General features: G+C 45.4%; 1 protein-coding gene across 1 annotated transcript in view; it reads left to right on the top strand.

The window, feature by feature from the left end:
* The first annotated feature begins 284 nt into the window (after positions 1 to 284).
* The window catches only part of PSTPIP2 (proline-serine-threonine phosphatase interacting protein 2), a 128,413-nt gene continuing 115,588 nt past the window's right edge, over positions 285 to 13,109 (top strand). Inside the window, exon 1 of the mRNA XM_073655078.1 lies at positions 285 to 467. Within this exon, the coding sequence (XP_073511179.1) occupies positions 435 to 467 (33 nt within the window). The 5' untranslated portion in view covers positions 285 to 434. The remainder of the gene's footprint in view (positions 468 to 13,109) is intronic.

The raw sequence follows: 13,109 nt of genomic DNA, 5'->3' as shown, positions 1-13,109 counted from the left end.
TCACTTTGTTTCCTAAAAAATGGAATAAAAGTGCTCTGTTGCCCCTGGAAAAAAAAGGGAAAAAAGTTATAGTCTTAGGAAGTGAGGAGAAAAAATTGCTAAGCTGGGTCACTGGGACTGGAGCTGGCCCTGGCAGTCCAGTATATTTGCTCCAGTCTTTCTGCGTTGCTTCGCATGCTGCCATGTGAATTGTGATCAGCAGAGGACGCTGTGGAGCTGCCTATAACTTCAGCATTGGTTGTAGTTATAACTCTTAAAACAGGTTTTTAGGATCTTGCAGGGGCAGGGCATAACTGAGAGGGAAGGACAAATTGAGGAACTAATTATTACATTATTCTTGGTTGTGTCTAGTCTGCAGTAAACTTGGATTGAAGTGACACTTCCTTTTTGACAGTGAAGTTTGCAGCAGTTTTTCAAACTTGGCCTGATTCACAATGAGAGGCGTCTTCTTTAAGGAAAACTTCTGGGTGAGTGACATCTGTCCTAAAAAAATAAGCTCGGATCTGAGGGTCATATCTTGTCCTTTTACAGACAGGATAGTAGGTGCTCTGGATTACACTGGCAATCTGCTGCTCTTCAGATTATGGAGTTGACCACCTGTGTTCTCTTGATGTTATGGAGATGACAACCTGCTGCTCTCCAGATATTATGGAGATGACAACCTGCTGCTCTCCAGATATTATGGAGATGACAACCTGCTGCTCTCCAGATATTATGGAGATGACAACCTGCTGCTCTCCAGATATTATGGAGATGACAACCTGCTGCTCTCCAGATATTATGGAGATGACAACCTGTTGCTCTGCATATGTTATGGAGCTTACAACCTGCTGCTCTCCAGATGTTATTGAGATTACAACCTGTTGCTCTGCAGATGTTATGGAGATGACAACCTGTTGCTCTCCAGATGTTATGGAGCAGCTGACAACCTGTTGCTCTCCAGATGTTATGGAGCCGCTGACAACCTGTTGCTCTCCAGATGTTATGGAGCAGCTGACAACCTGTTGCTCTGCAGATGTTATGGAGCAGCTGACAACCTGTTGCTCTGCAGATGTTATGGAGCAGCTGACAACCTGTTGCTCTGCAGATGTTATGGCGCTAACAACTTGTTGCTCTGCAGATGTTGTGGAGCAGCTGACAACCTGTTGCTCTGCAGATGTTATGGAGATGACAACCTGTTGCTCTCCAGATGTTATGGCGCTAACAACTTGTTGCTCTGCAGATGTTGTGGAGCAGCTGACAACCTGTTGCTCTCCAGATGTTATGGAGCAGCTGACAACCTGTTGCTCTCCAGATGTTATGGAGCAGCTGACAACCTGTTGCTCTGCAGATGTTATGGAGCAGCTGACAACCTGTTGCTCTGCAGATGTTATGGAGCCGCTGACAACCTGTTGCTCTCCAGATGTTATGGAGCAGCTGACAACCTGTTGCTCTCCAGATGCTATGGAGCAGCTGACAACCTGTTGCTCTGCAGATGTTATGGAGCAGCTGACAACCTGTTGCTCTGCAGATGTTATGGAGCAGCTGACAACCTGTTGCTCTGCAGATGTTGTGGAGCAGCTGACAACCTCTGTCACCAGATGTTATGTAGTTTACAACCTGTTGCTCTGCAGATGTTGTGGTGCTGACAATCTGTTGCTCTCCAGGCTTTATGCAGCTGAAATATGTTACTTTTAAGCTTATATGGAAACATGATTCCCTCTATATATCAGTTTCACATCTCGCATAGAAAAGCAGCATGGCTGATGCCCTCAACTTCCTCTTTCTATTGCACAAGTGAATAGAAATTGCAAAACTTGGAAAATTCTTATTCGATTTCCCTGAACTCCTGGTACGATGACCCATTGGCATTATATTTGCAAAACAATCTCCAATGCTGTGCAGAGGATCAGCTGCACTCTATACAGAGCAATTGTTGTAACATCTTTAGGGGGGCAAATAAGCAGGTGGAGCAATATAATGCAGATATTTGTTTGTGTGTGTGTATATATATATATATATATATATATATATATATATATATATATATATATTTCACTATATTCTGTAATATATACAGATCCTATATAACAGGGTTAGGCAGAGGTATAACTATAATAGGTGCAGGGATTGCAATCGCACCCCGGCCCAGGAGTTTAGGGGGCACAAAAACTCCTTTTAGCCCAGATAAAAACATTGTTACTATTAAAGACCTGCGATAGTTGGGGGCCCTGTTGGAGATCTTGCAGCGGGGCCCACAAGCTTCAAGTTACACCTCTGTGGTTAGGTAGATGACCCCTAAAAAGTTTCTGCGGCTCCTCAAGCGATACCATTGCTGGCCCTACTATGGAGCAGCTTATCACCCTAGGAACAATGGCCAGTAAAGAGGCATACATAGGATAGAAGGGGACAAAAGAGCAACACGTTGCATCTTTTAAGATAAGAAGTTCTTTAGATTCTGTTAAAGGGGTTCTCCGGGAAAGAAAAAAAAAAAAAGAGAGAAAGAAAATATAATATTATTATTATTATTATTATTATTATTATTATTAATAAATTCCCTTTAATTAGCAAATCACATTTGTTTTGTATAGAGAGCTAATCGCCATAATACATTAAAATGGCTGCCGTCTTCTTACACTGACAGAAAACCCATCCTAGAATGATAATAGGACGTGTAATTAAAAGGTACTTGAGAATTTATTCTTAATCACGTTTCTTTTTTTTTTCTTTTCTTTTTTTTTTTAATTCCAGGAGAATCCCTTTAAATATAGGATCATCTTCACCTTCGAGATCCTAATAAAAAATCTAATATTATGAGTAAAATTCGATGATTTCCATTCAGTTTATGGCATCATTCTTAAGTGACATAACAGCTATCTTATAATACTGTATCACCACATGAATTAGTCTCCAAAGATGCCATATATTAGGCCTCATTTATCAAAACTGTCCTTGTCACCTGTAGCAACCAATCAGGGCTCAGATTTCATTTTTCAAACAGCTTTTGTAAAATGAAATCTGTGCTGTGATTGGTTGCTATAGGCAACGAAGGCCATTCTTCTCAGAATTTAATTTCCATTGTTTTTGTTTTTTTTTAATGTTTATTGAGTTTTACACAATATAGAAATAAGTCCATGCTCATAAATCAAAAGGGCTGATTCCTGACAAACATTCATCACCTATCCACAGGGTATTAGGCGATATATATATGATGTCTGGGGGGACCCTACGTGAATGGCGCAGCAGTCATGAATGTGCGCTACTAGTCCTCTTATACCAGGGCCCGGTTACATCTGTTAACTCTGCACCCATTAGGGCAGGGATATCAAACTCAAACACACAGAGGGCTAAAATGAAAAACTTGGCCAAAGTCGCGGGCCAACCAGTCAGTATACAGAATAATGGGCCCCACATAGTCCTCCATACAGAATAATGGGCCCCACATAGTCCTCCATACAGAATAATGGGCCCACACAGTCCTCCATACAGTATAATGGACCCCACATAGTCCTTCGTACAGTATAATGGACCCCACATAGTCGTCCGTACAGAGAGAATGGGCCCCACATAGTCCTCCATACAGAGAGAATGGGACCCACATAGTCCTCCATACAGTATAATAACCCCACATAGTCCTCCATACAGTATAATGGGCCCACATAGTCCTCCATAAAGTATAATAGGCCCCACATAGTCCTCCATACAGAATAATGGGCCCTACATAGTCCTCCATACAGAATAATAGGCCCCCACATAGTCCTCCATACAGAATAATGGGCCCTACATAGTCCTCCATACAGAATAATGGGCCCCCACATAGTCCTCCATACAGAATAATGGGCCCCACATAGTCCTCCATACAGAATAATGGGCCCCACATAGTCCTCCATACAGAATAATGGGCCCCACATAGTCCTCCATACAGTATAATTGCCCCACATAGTCCTCCATACAGTATAATGGGCCCACACAGTCCTCCATACAGAATAATGGGCCCACACAGTCCTCCATACAGTATAATGGGCCCACACAGTCCTCCATACAGAATAATGGGCCCCACATAGTCCTCCATACAGTATAATGGGCCCACACAGTCCTCCATACAGAATAATGGGCCCACACAGTCCTCCATACAGAATAATGGGTCCACACAGTCCTCCATACAGAATAATGGGCCCCACATAGTTCTCCATACAGTATAATGGCCCCACATAGTCCTCCACACAGAATAATGGCCCCACATAGTCCTCCATACAGTATAATGGCCCCACATAGTCCTCCATACAGTATAATGGCCCCACATAGTCCTCCATACAGAATAATGGGCCCCACATAGTCCTCCATACAGAATAATGGGCCCCACATAGTCCTCCATACAGAATAATGGGCCCCACATAGTCCTCCATACAAAATAATGGCCCCACATAGTCCTCCATGCAGAATAATGGGCCCCATATAGTCCTCCATACAGAATAATGGCCCCACATAGTCCTCCATACAGTATAATGGCCCCACATTGTCCTCCATACAGAATAATGGCCTCACATAGGGGTGGTGGCTCTGGTGTTACGGGCCAAAGATTTGGCCCATGGGCCAGAGTTTGACATGTATGCATTAGAGCTACTTCCTTGCCTGGGGAGTTTCAAGATTCAGGACCATAAAGGGGAAATCCCTTGGCATTGTTTGCTATGGGTTGTTGCTGCCCACCCATGATATTATGACCTTGGGTCCAATAATGACACATGTTGGACATTAACTTTTTTTTTTAATGAAGCCACAATTGTATTGACCAATGCAGAAAATTAATATGATGAAACCGTGTATGTGACTTTCAACTCCGCTTCCTCTTTCCACCGCGCCGTAGTAAAAAAAATCCACTAAACCGGTGATTCTTGTTTTATGAAATTGGGGCAAAGCTGAAGGAACAGAAGCCATGTGCTGTGTTCTTGTCTGGCTGATTGTAAGAAATATGCTGTATTTTTTTATGGGCAATGTTTATGGAGCAAGCGCTGCCGACTATTTTATGGACTATGATGACATCTGGTTGACAATGACTTTCGATTCATTGTCCGCCATGCAGGTGACATTCAGTGTAATTATTCCATTGGAAAAAGTTTGGTAACTTTTTAATAAATTTACCATTTTCATGCTCAGTGCTCGCTGTCACAGACACCTGATAGATTCTCTTCCTCTGAATTTTAGCAATGTGCTCACAGTATGCCTCTGAGCCAGGGGTGGACATATGATGCAACCTGTGTGGCCGCACAGGGGCCCAAGAGGCAAGGGGGCCCATTTATACCTCTAAAGCAGGGGCAATGTTTGCCAATGCACACTGAACAAAGACCTTAATTTTTGGAGACATGTCCTGTGGTCTGATGAAACTAAAATTTAACTTTTTGGGCATAATGACCATCGTTACAATTGGAAGAAAAAGGGAGAAGCTTGGAAGCCTAAGAATACCATCCCAACTGAGAAACACGGGGGTGGCAGCATCATGTTGTGGTGTTGTTTTGCTGCAGGAGAGACTGATGCACTTCACAAAATAGATGGCATCATGAGAAAAGAAGATTATGTGGCAATACTGAAGCAACAGCTCAAGACATCAGCCAGGAAGTTAAAGCTTGGGCGGAAATGGGTCTTCCAAATGGACAATGTCCCGAAGCATACTGCCAAAATGATAACAAAGTGGCTTAAGGATAACAAAGTAAATGTTTTGGAGTGGCCATCACAAAGCCCTGATCTCAATCCTATTGAAAATTTATGGACAAAGCTAAAAAGGCAGGTGCGAGCAAGGCGACCTACAAACCTGGATCAGTTACACCAGTTTTGTCAGGAGGAATGGGCCCAAATTCCGACCAACTGTTGTGAGAAGCTTTATTCTGATTTCATGTCAGATATTGAGAAAAACATGCATATGTGTCTTTTTATATAGTGTATGTAAACTTCTGGTTTCAACTGTATATGTTTAGTTTTTGCTCTTTCCTGGCGATCATACCTTTTCACTTTAATTTGCTTGAATAAAGCTTTGGTTTTATAAGGCCTAGTCAGATTTCAGGTGCACATTGTAGCATTTCATTTGTTTAGATTTCTAGCATGGCATGTTACGGTTATAAGGGTACCAAATATGTGCACATGTGATAAAGTATCAAATCTATCAAATATTGGGACGGTACGCACCTTAGAACTAGACTAGATGTGTCATATCTATAGATGTGGGGCACCGTTAGACAATTTTGTCATCTGTAGGGCGTCTTACTCTTGACCATTTTTTTCACCTTACTTTATGCCACGACTACTTCTCCAGTGATGCTCAAGAAATATAAAAAAATAGATTCAGAATTTAAAGGTAATGCATCTAGACAAAGACATGATCGAAGTGATGCGATCAAAGGGGGACTTTTTCTTTTGCACTTAGATGCTGGGTTACAGCTTTGGTTGCAGCATAGAAGTTGATAATCAAGATAGATCAGAGGATTTTTGATCATCATGGTTAGAGTACAATGTGTGTTACACTTGCTGCCCTGATCCTCCTCCTGCGCAAGCACAGTATCAGGGCTACACAGACTGCTGTAATAGGACGACTCCTTCTTGGACATACTATTAATCCACGCATTGTTACAATACCATGTAAAATAAAACGAATTATATTTTCTTTTTTTTTTTTACTTTTTCTATTTTCTTAATATTTATATCAACAAAGCACAAAGTACAAATTTCCTGCATTGCTTACCATGTTAAAAGCTTTCCACTATGCTCATTGTTGCCTATCAGAAATAATGAATCTTATAAGAAGCCAAGAAGTGGAGCATAGAAAACTGATCTAAGCGAGTATCAGAATCTGAAAACTGGTTATCATCATGTTTCAAACTATACACTGCTACTATAATATTTCCTCCTATCCTCCTATGTATACGGATATACAGTGCGGAAAAAAAGTATTTAGTCAGCCACCAATTGTGCAAGTTCTCCCACTTATAAAGATGAGAGAGGCCTGTAATTGACATCATAGGTAGACTTCAACTATGAGAGACAAAATGAGAAAACAAATCCTGAAAATCACATTGTCTGATTTGGAATTAATTTTTTTTCTAATTTTGGTGGAAAATAAGTATTTGGTCAATTACAAACAAGCAAGATTTCTAGCTCTCACAGACCTGTAACTTCTTCTTTAAGAGGCTCCTCTGTCCTCCACTCATTACCTGTAGTACTGGCACCTGTTTGAACTTGTTATCAGTATAAAAGACACCGGTCCGCAACCTCAAACAGTCACACTCCAAACTCCACTATGGTGAAGACCAAAGATCTGTCGAAGGACACCAGAAACAAAATTGTAGCGCTGCACCAGGCTGGGAAGACTGAATCTGCAATAGGCAAGCAGCTTGGTGTGAAGAAATCAACAGTGGGAGCAATAATTAGAAAATGGAAGACATACAAGACCACTGATAATCTCCCTCGATTTGGGGCTCCACACAAGATCTCACCCCGTGGGGTCAAAATGATCTCAAGAACGGTGCGCAAAAATCCCAGAACCACACAGGGGACCTAGTGAATGACCTGCAAAGAGCTGGGACCAACGTTACACAGCCTACCATCAGTAACTACGCCGCCAGGGACTCAGATCCTGCAGTGCCAGACGTGTCCCCCTGCTTAAGCCATTACATGTCCGGGCCCGTCTGAAGTTTGCTAGAAAGCATTTGGATGATCCAGAAGAGTATTGGGAGAATGTTATATGGTCAGATGACACCAAAGTAGAACTGTTTGGTAGAAACACAACTCGTCGTGTTTGGAGGAGAAAGAATGCTGTGTAAGGGCTATTTGACCAAGAAGGAGAGTGACAGGGTGCTACGCCAGATCACCAGGCCTCCACAGTCACCAGACCTGAACCCAATCGAGATGGTTTGGGGTGAGCTGGACCGCAGAGTGAAGGCAAAAGGGCCAACAAGTGCTAAGCATCTCTGGGAACTCCTTCAAGATTGTTGGAAGACCATTTCCAGTGACTACCTCTTGAAGTTCATCAAAAGAATGCCAAGAGTGTGCAAAGCAGTCATCAAAGCAAAAGGTGGCTACTTTGAAGAACCTAGAATATAAGACATATTTTCAGTTGTTTCACACTTTTTTGTTAAGTATATAATTCCACGTGTGTTAATTTATAGTTTTGATGCCTTCAGTGTGAATGTACAATTTTCATAGCCAGGAAAATACGGAAAAATCTTTAAATGAGAAGGTGTGTCCAAACTTTTGGTCTGTACTGTATATATAATTTCATCTTTTACATTTTGAAAATTACAAAATTGAAAATGGGCCGATGCAAAAGTTTGGGCACCCTGTATGGTTAGTACCTAGTAGCACCCCCTTTTGCAAGTATCATAGCTCATAAATGCTTTTTGTAGCCCGACAAGAGACTTTCAATTCTTGTTTGAGAGATTTTCATCCATTCTTTCTTGGAAAATTCTTCCAGTTCTGTGAGATTCCTAGGTCGTCTTGCATGCACTGCTATTTTGAGGTCTAGCCACAGATTGTCAATGATGTTCAGATCAGGGGACTGTGAGGGCCATTGTAAAACCTTCAGCTTGCACCTTTTGAGGTCATCTATTGTGAATTTTGACATGTGTTTAGGATCATTATCCTTTTGTAGAAGCGATCCTCTTTTCATCTTCAGAATTTTTACAGATGGTGTTATGTTTGCATCAAAAATTTGTTGAAGTTTGATGAAGTTTAGATAAATGGCCCCAGTGAAGAACCTTCTCACGATCCGGAACCGCTACAAACGTCTTACCGGGTGGAAGACGAGACAGGTCTAAGGGAGCCACATTCATCACTTTGGAGGGATCGATGATATGCATAGGCTCCTCCTCTTGATCGGAAGACAGGAAGGATTGGGACAAGGCGTCGGCCTTAACGTTCTTGTCCGCCAGGCGGTAATGTAGGGTAAAGTTAAAGCGGGTGAAGAACAAAGACCACCGAGTCTGACGCAGATTGAGTCTTTGGGCATTCTGTAGATATGCCAGGTTTTTGTGGTCAGTATAGATGACCACCGGGTGCAGAGTGCCCTAAAGCAGGTAACGCCACTCCTCCAGCGCCAATTTGATGGCTAGCAGTTCTCGGTCTCCTATGGAGTAGTTGTGCTCAGACGGGGAGAAGAGCTTGGAGAAGAAGCCGCAGGTTACCATTCTCCCGGATGAAGAATTCTGGGTGAACACCGCTCCGGCTCCGGAAGAGGAAGCATCAACCTCCAGAAGGAACTGCTTGTTGCTATCCGGATGGTGCAGCACAGAGGCAGAAGAGAAGGCTTGTTTTAAGGAGAGGAAGGCCTCCTCCGCTTCGGACGGCCATTCCTTAGGATTTGCTCCCTTTCGGGTGAGCGCAGTGATGGGAGCAGTCTGGGAAGAGAAATGTGGGATCAAGAGAAGGTAATAGTTGGCGAAGCCCAGGAATCGCTGAATTGCCTTCAACCCCTGTGGATGGGGCCAGTTTAAGACGGCATAGACCTTCTCGGGGTCCATCCGTAGACCTGTCTTAGAGATAATATAGCCCAGGAACGGAAGAGAGGTCTGCTCGAAGAGGCATTTCTCAAATTTTGCATATAGGTGATTCTGCCTGAGCCTAAGCAGGACCTGACGAACATCCCTCCGGTGTGTAGGAAGATCCAGAGAGAAGACCAAGATGTCGTTCAGGTACATCACTACGCAAGAATATAAGAGGTCACGGAAGATGTCGTTAACTAATTCTTGGAAGATGGCGGGAGCATTACAGAGACCGAAGGGCATCACACGGTATTCATAGTGACCGTCCCGGGTATTGAATGCCGTCTTCCACTCGTCTCCTTGGCGGATGTGGACCAAGTTTTACGCCCCACGAAGATCGAGCTTGGTGAAGATCTTTGGGCCTTTAGGGCGATCGAATAGCTCAGAGATGAGCGGCAGGGTGTATTTGTTTTTGATAGTAATTAGGTTGAGTCCTTTATAATCGATACAGGGGCGTAGTGAACTTTTTTTTTGCGAAGAAGAATCCGGCTCCAGCCAGGGAGGAAGATTTCCGGATGAATCCCCAAGCCAGATTTTCTTCGATGTACTCCGACATGGCTCGGGTTTTGGTCAACAACAACGGGTAAATACGCCCACGGGGTGGAGTGGCATCGGGTACCAGGTCGATAGGGCAATCATATGGCCTATGAGGTGGCAGTGTCTCTGCCTCCTTCTTGTCGAAGACATCAGCATAGGACCAGTAAGGTGCCGGTAGACCAGGTAAATTAGCTGGAGTAGATGGAGGTCGAGCCGGGCGAACCGGAACCAGGCAGGTCTCATGGCAATCCTGCCCCCAACGGAGCACCTCACCGGATTGCCAATTCAGAACGGGTTCATGTCTCTGTAGCCAGGGTAGACCTAGCAAAAGAGGGTGAGAGAGTCCGGAAAGCACATGGAAGGAGATCCTCTCAGAGTGCAGCATTCCCACCTGCAGGGTTACGGGCTCTGTGACGAGCAAGACAGTCACCGGAAGGAGTCTTCCATCCACGGAAGCGACTGCCAATGGTTCAGCCAGAGGTTTGGTAGGAATCTGATACTTCTCTACAAGGGACTGGGAAATGAGATTCCCAGCGGCTCCGGAATCCAGATGTGCGGTTTCAAAGAAGCGGTTCTCTCCACAGGAGATAGAGACGGACAAAGTCAAGAACGGAGAGGATTTACTCTTGCCCAGGACGACATCTCCGAGCGGTCCTAGACACTGGAGTTTCCCGGCTTCACCGGACAGGAGCGGATCAGGTGCTCCTTACTACCACAGTAGAAACAGCTCCCCTCGGCTCGGCGTGTTTCTTGGCGAGACTTGACCATCTTGGTCTGGTCGATCTGCATGGGTTCAGGCGAGCGTGCCTGGGGAGTTGCTGTTTGGGAAGCCGGTTTCTGGAAAACAGGAGCAAGACAGGGAAATCTCTGCCGGGTAGTCTCCTTAGGACGTTCTAGGAAACGGATGTCAATCCGGGTAGCTAGTGACACCAGGTCATCCAGGGTGGTAGGAATGTCCCAGCCGGCTAACTCGTCCTTAATCCGACCGGAAAGACCCTCCCAGAAGGTGGACACCAGGGCCTCGTTGTTCCAGGCAAGCTCAGAAGCGAGGGTACGGAACCGTATGGCATATTGGCCCAAGGTGAGACTCCCTTGGCGGAGACAGAGCAATGAGGAGGCAGTAGAAATCCTTCGTCCGGGTTCATCGAAAACCCTCCGGAAGGCAGTGAGGAAAACCGGAAGATCGGACACCAGGGGATCCCCTCTCTCCCATAGAGGGTTTAGCCATGCCAATGCTTCCCCGGTGAGGTGAGACATGATGAACATCACCTTGGCCCGGTCGGAGGGAAACTGATGTGGCAGAAGTTCAAAGTGCAGCGTGCACTGGTTCAGAAAGCCCCGACATAGGACGGGGTCACCTCCAAAACAAGGAGGCGCAGAAAGCCGGGGTCCTAGGCTGGATGCCGTGGTATTGGTAGGCAGCGGCTCTGCCGGAGCGGGTGTCGCTCGACTTGAGGCGGCCACAAGTGGAACAGACAGTGTGTCCAGGCGAGAGTTGACAGACCGCAGGTAGGTCAGGATGGTTTCCTGTTGGGATCTCTGACGAGAAACCTCCTGGTACAGGTCAGCAAGCGAAAGGGCCTGGGCGCCACCGGGTTCCATGCCCATGCAAACTGTTAAGTATCCGGGTGGTGGAACCTCTGTGCAAGGAGGGACCAGAGGAGCATAACTAGGTATCAACTCAGACCGACCAAGGTCGTACGGCGGCTCAATCGACTCCGTGACCAGGGAAGGACCGAGCAGAGGGACCAGGTGCTACTCTGGGACCGACCTTGTATGAGAGCAGGTGACTCTCACGGGTCAGAAGGCAGGGACTGACGGGTACAGCAGATGAGCACGGCAGGCAGGCTGACGGGTGATCTGGGTAGACGGACTGGCAGACACGGCAGGTAACAGGCAGGAGTCTCCAGGTAGGCTGGCTGGTAGGCACGACAGGTAACAAGCAGGAGCCTCCAGGTAGGCTGACTGGTAGGCACGGCAGGTAACAGGCAGGTGCTTCCAGTTAGGCTGGCTGGCAGGCACAGCAGGTAACAGGCAGGTGCTTCCAGGTAAGCAGGCTGGCAGGTAACCGGCAGGTGCTTCCAGGTAAGCAGGCGGGCAAGGCCCATAGACGCACTGGTGGACTGAACTGTAGACAGACTATCGGGCTGGAGGGTAGACAAGCCGGCGGACAGGACTGGTAGTCAGGCTGGCGGACTGGACTTGTAGTCAGGCTGGCGGGCTGAACTAGTAGTCAGGCTGGCGGGCTGGACTAGTAGTCAGACTGGCAGCGGGACCTGAGGGCTGAAGCAGAGTTTAACACACAAACCTACAACCTTGCACGGGCACCTCCATTTTGGAAGAGGTGGCTTTTATATGAGAGATCCTCCGGCCATTGGCCGGGGACTCCTTAGGACGGCGCGCGCGGCCCCTTTAAGAGGGAGGGAGCGCGCGCACGCCCTAAGCACAGAACCCGGGAAGCTGAGCGCGCCAGCAGCAGCAGAAGCAGGAGCGCCGGTGGACGCCGGGCGGGGAGCGCGGCTGTAAGAGGGATGGCGTCTCTGCCTGTCAGGGGGCAGTGAGGCTGATAATACACTGCTCCTATGTACAAGAATATAACTACTATAATACTGCTCCTATATACAAGAATATAACTACTATAATACTACCCCTATGTACAGGAATATAACTACTATAATACTGCCCCTATGTACAAGAATATAACTACTATAATACTGCCCCTATGTACAAGAATATAACTACTATAATACTGCTCCTATGTACAAGAATATAACTACTATAATACTACCCCTATGTACAAGAATATAACTACTATAATACTGCTCCTATGTACAAGAATATAACTACTATAATACTGCCCCCTATGTACAAGAATATAACTACTATAATACTGCTCCTATGTACAATAATATAGCTTCTATAATACTGCTCCTATGTACAAGAATATAACTACTATAATACTACCCCTATGTACAAGAATATAACTACTATAATACTACCCCTATGTACAAGAATATAACTACTATAATACTGCTCCTATGTACAAGAATATAACTACTATAATACTGC

Source organism: Phyllobates terribilis, unplaced genomic scaffold, assembly GCF_046119375.1.
Source record: "Phyllobates terribilis strain yellow unplaced genomic scaffold, ASM4611937v1 Scaffold_1__5_contigs__length_1240528914, whole genome shotgun sequence".
NCBI classification, from domain to species: Eukaryota; Metazoa; Chordata; class Amphibia; order Anura; family Dendrobatidae; genus Phyllobates; species Phyllobates terribilis.
The sequence above is the reverse complement of the archived record's forward strand: the minus strand, read 5'-3'. Positions and strand labels throughout refer to the sequence as shown.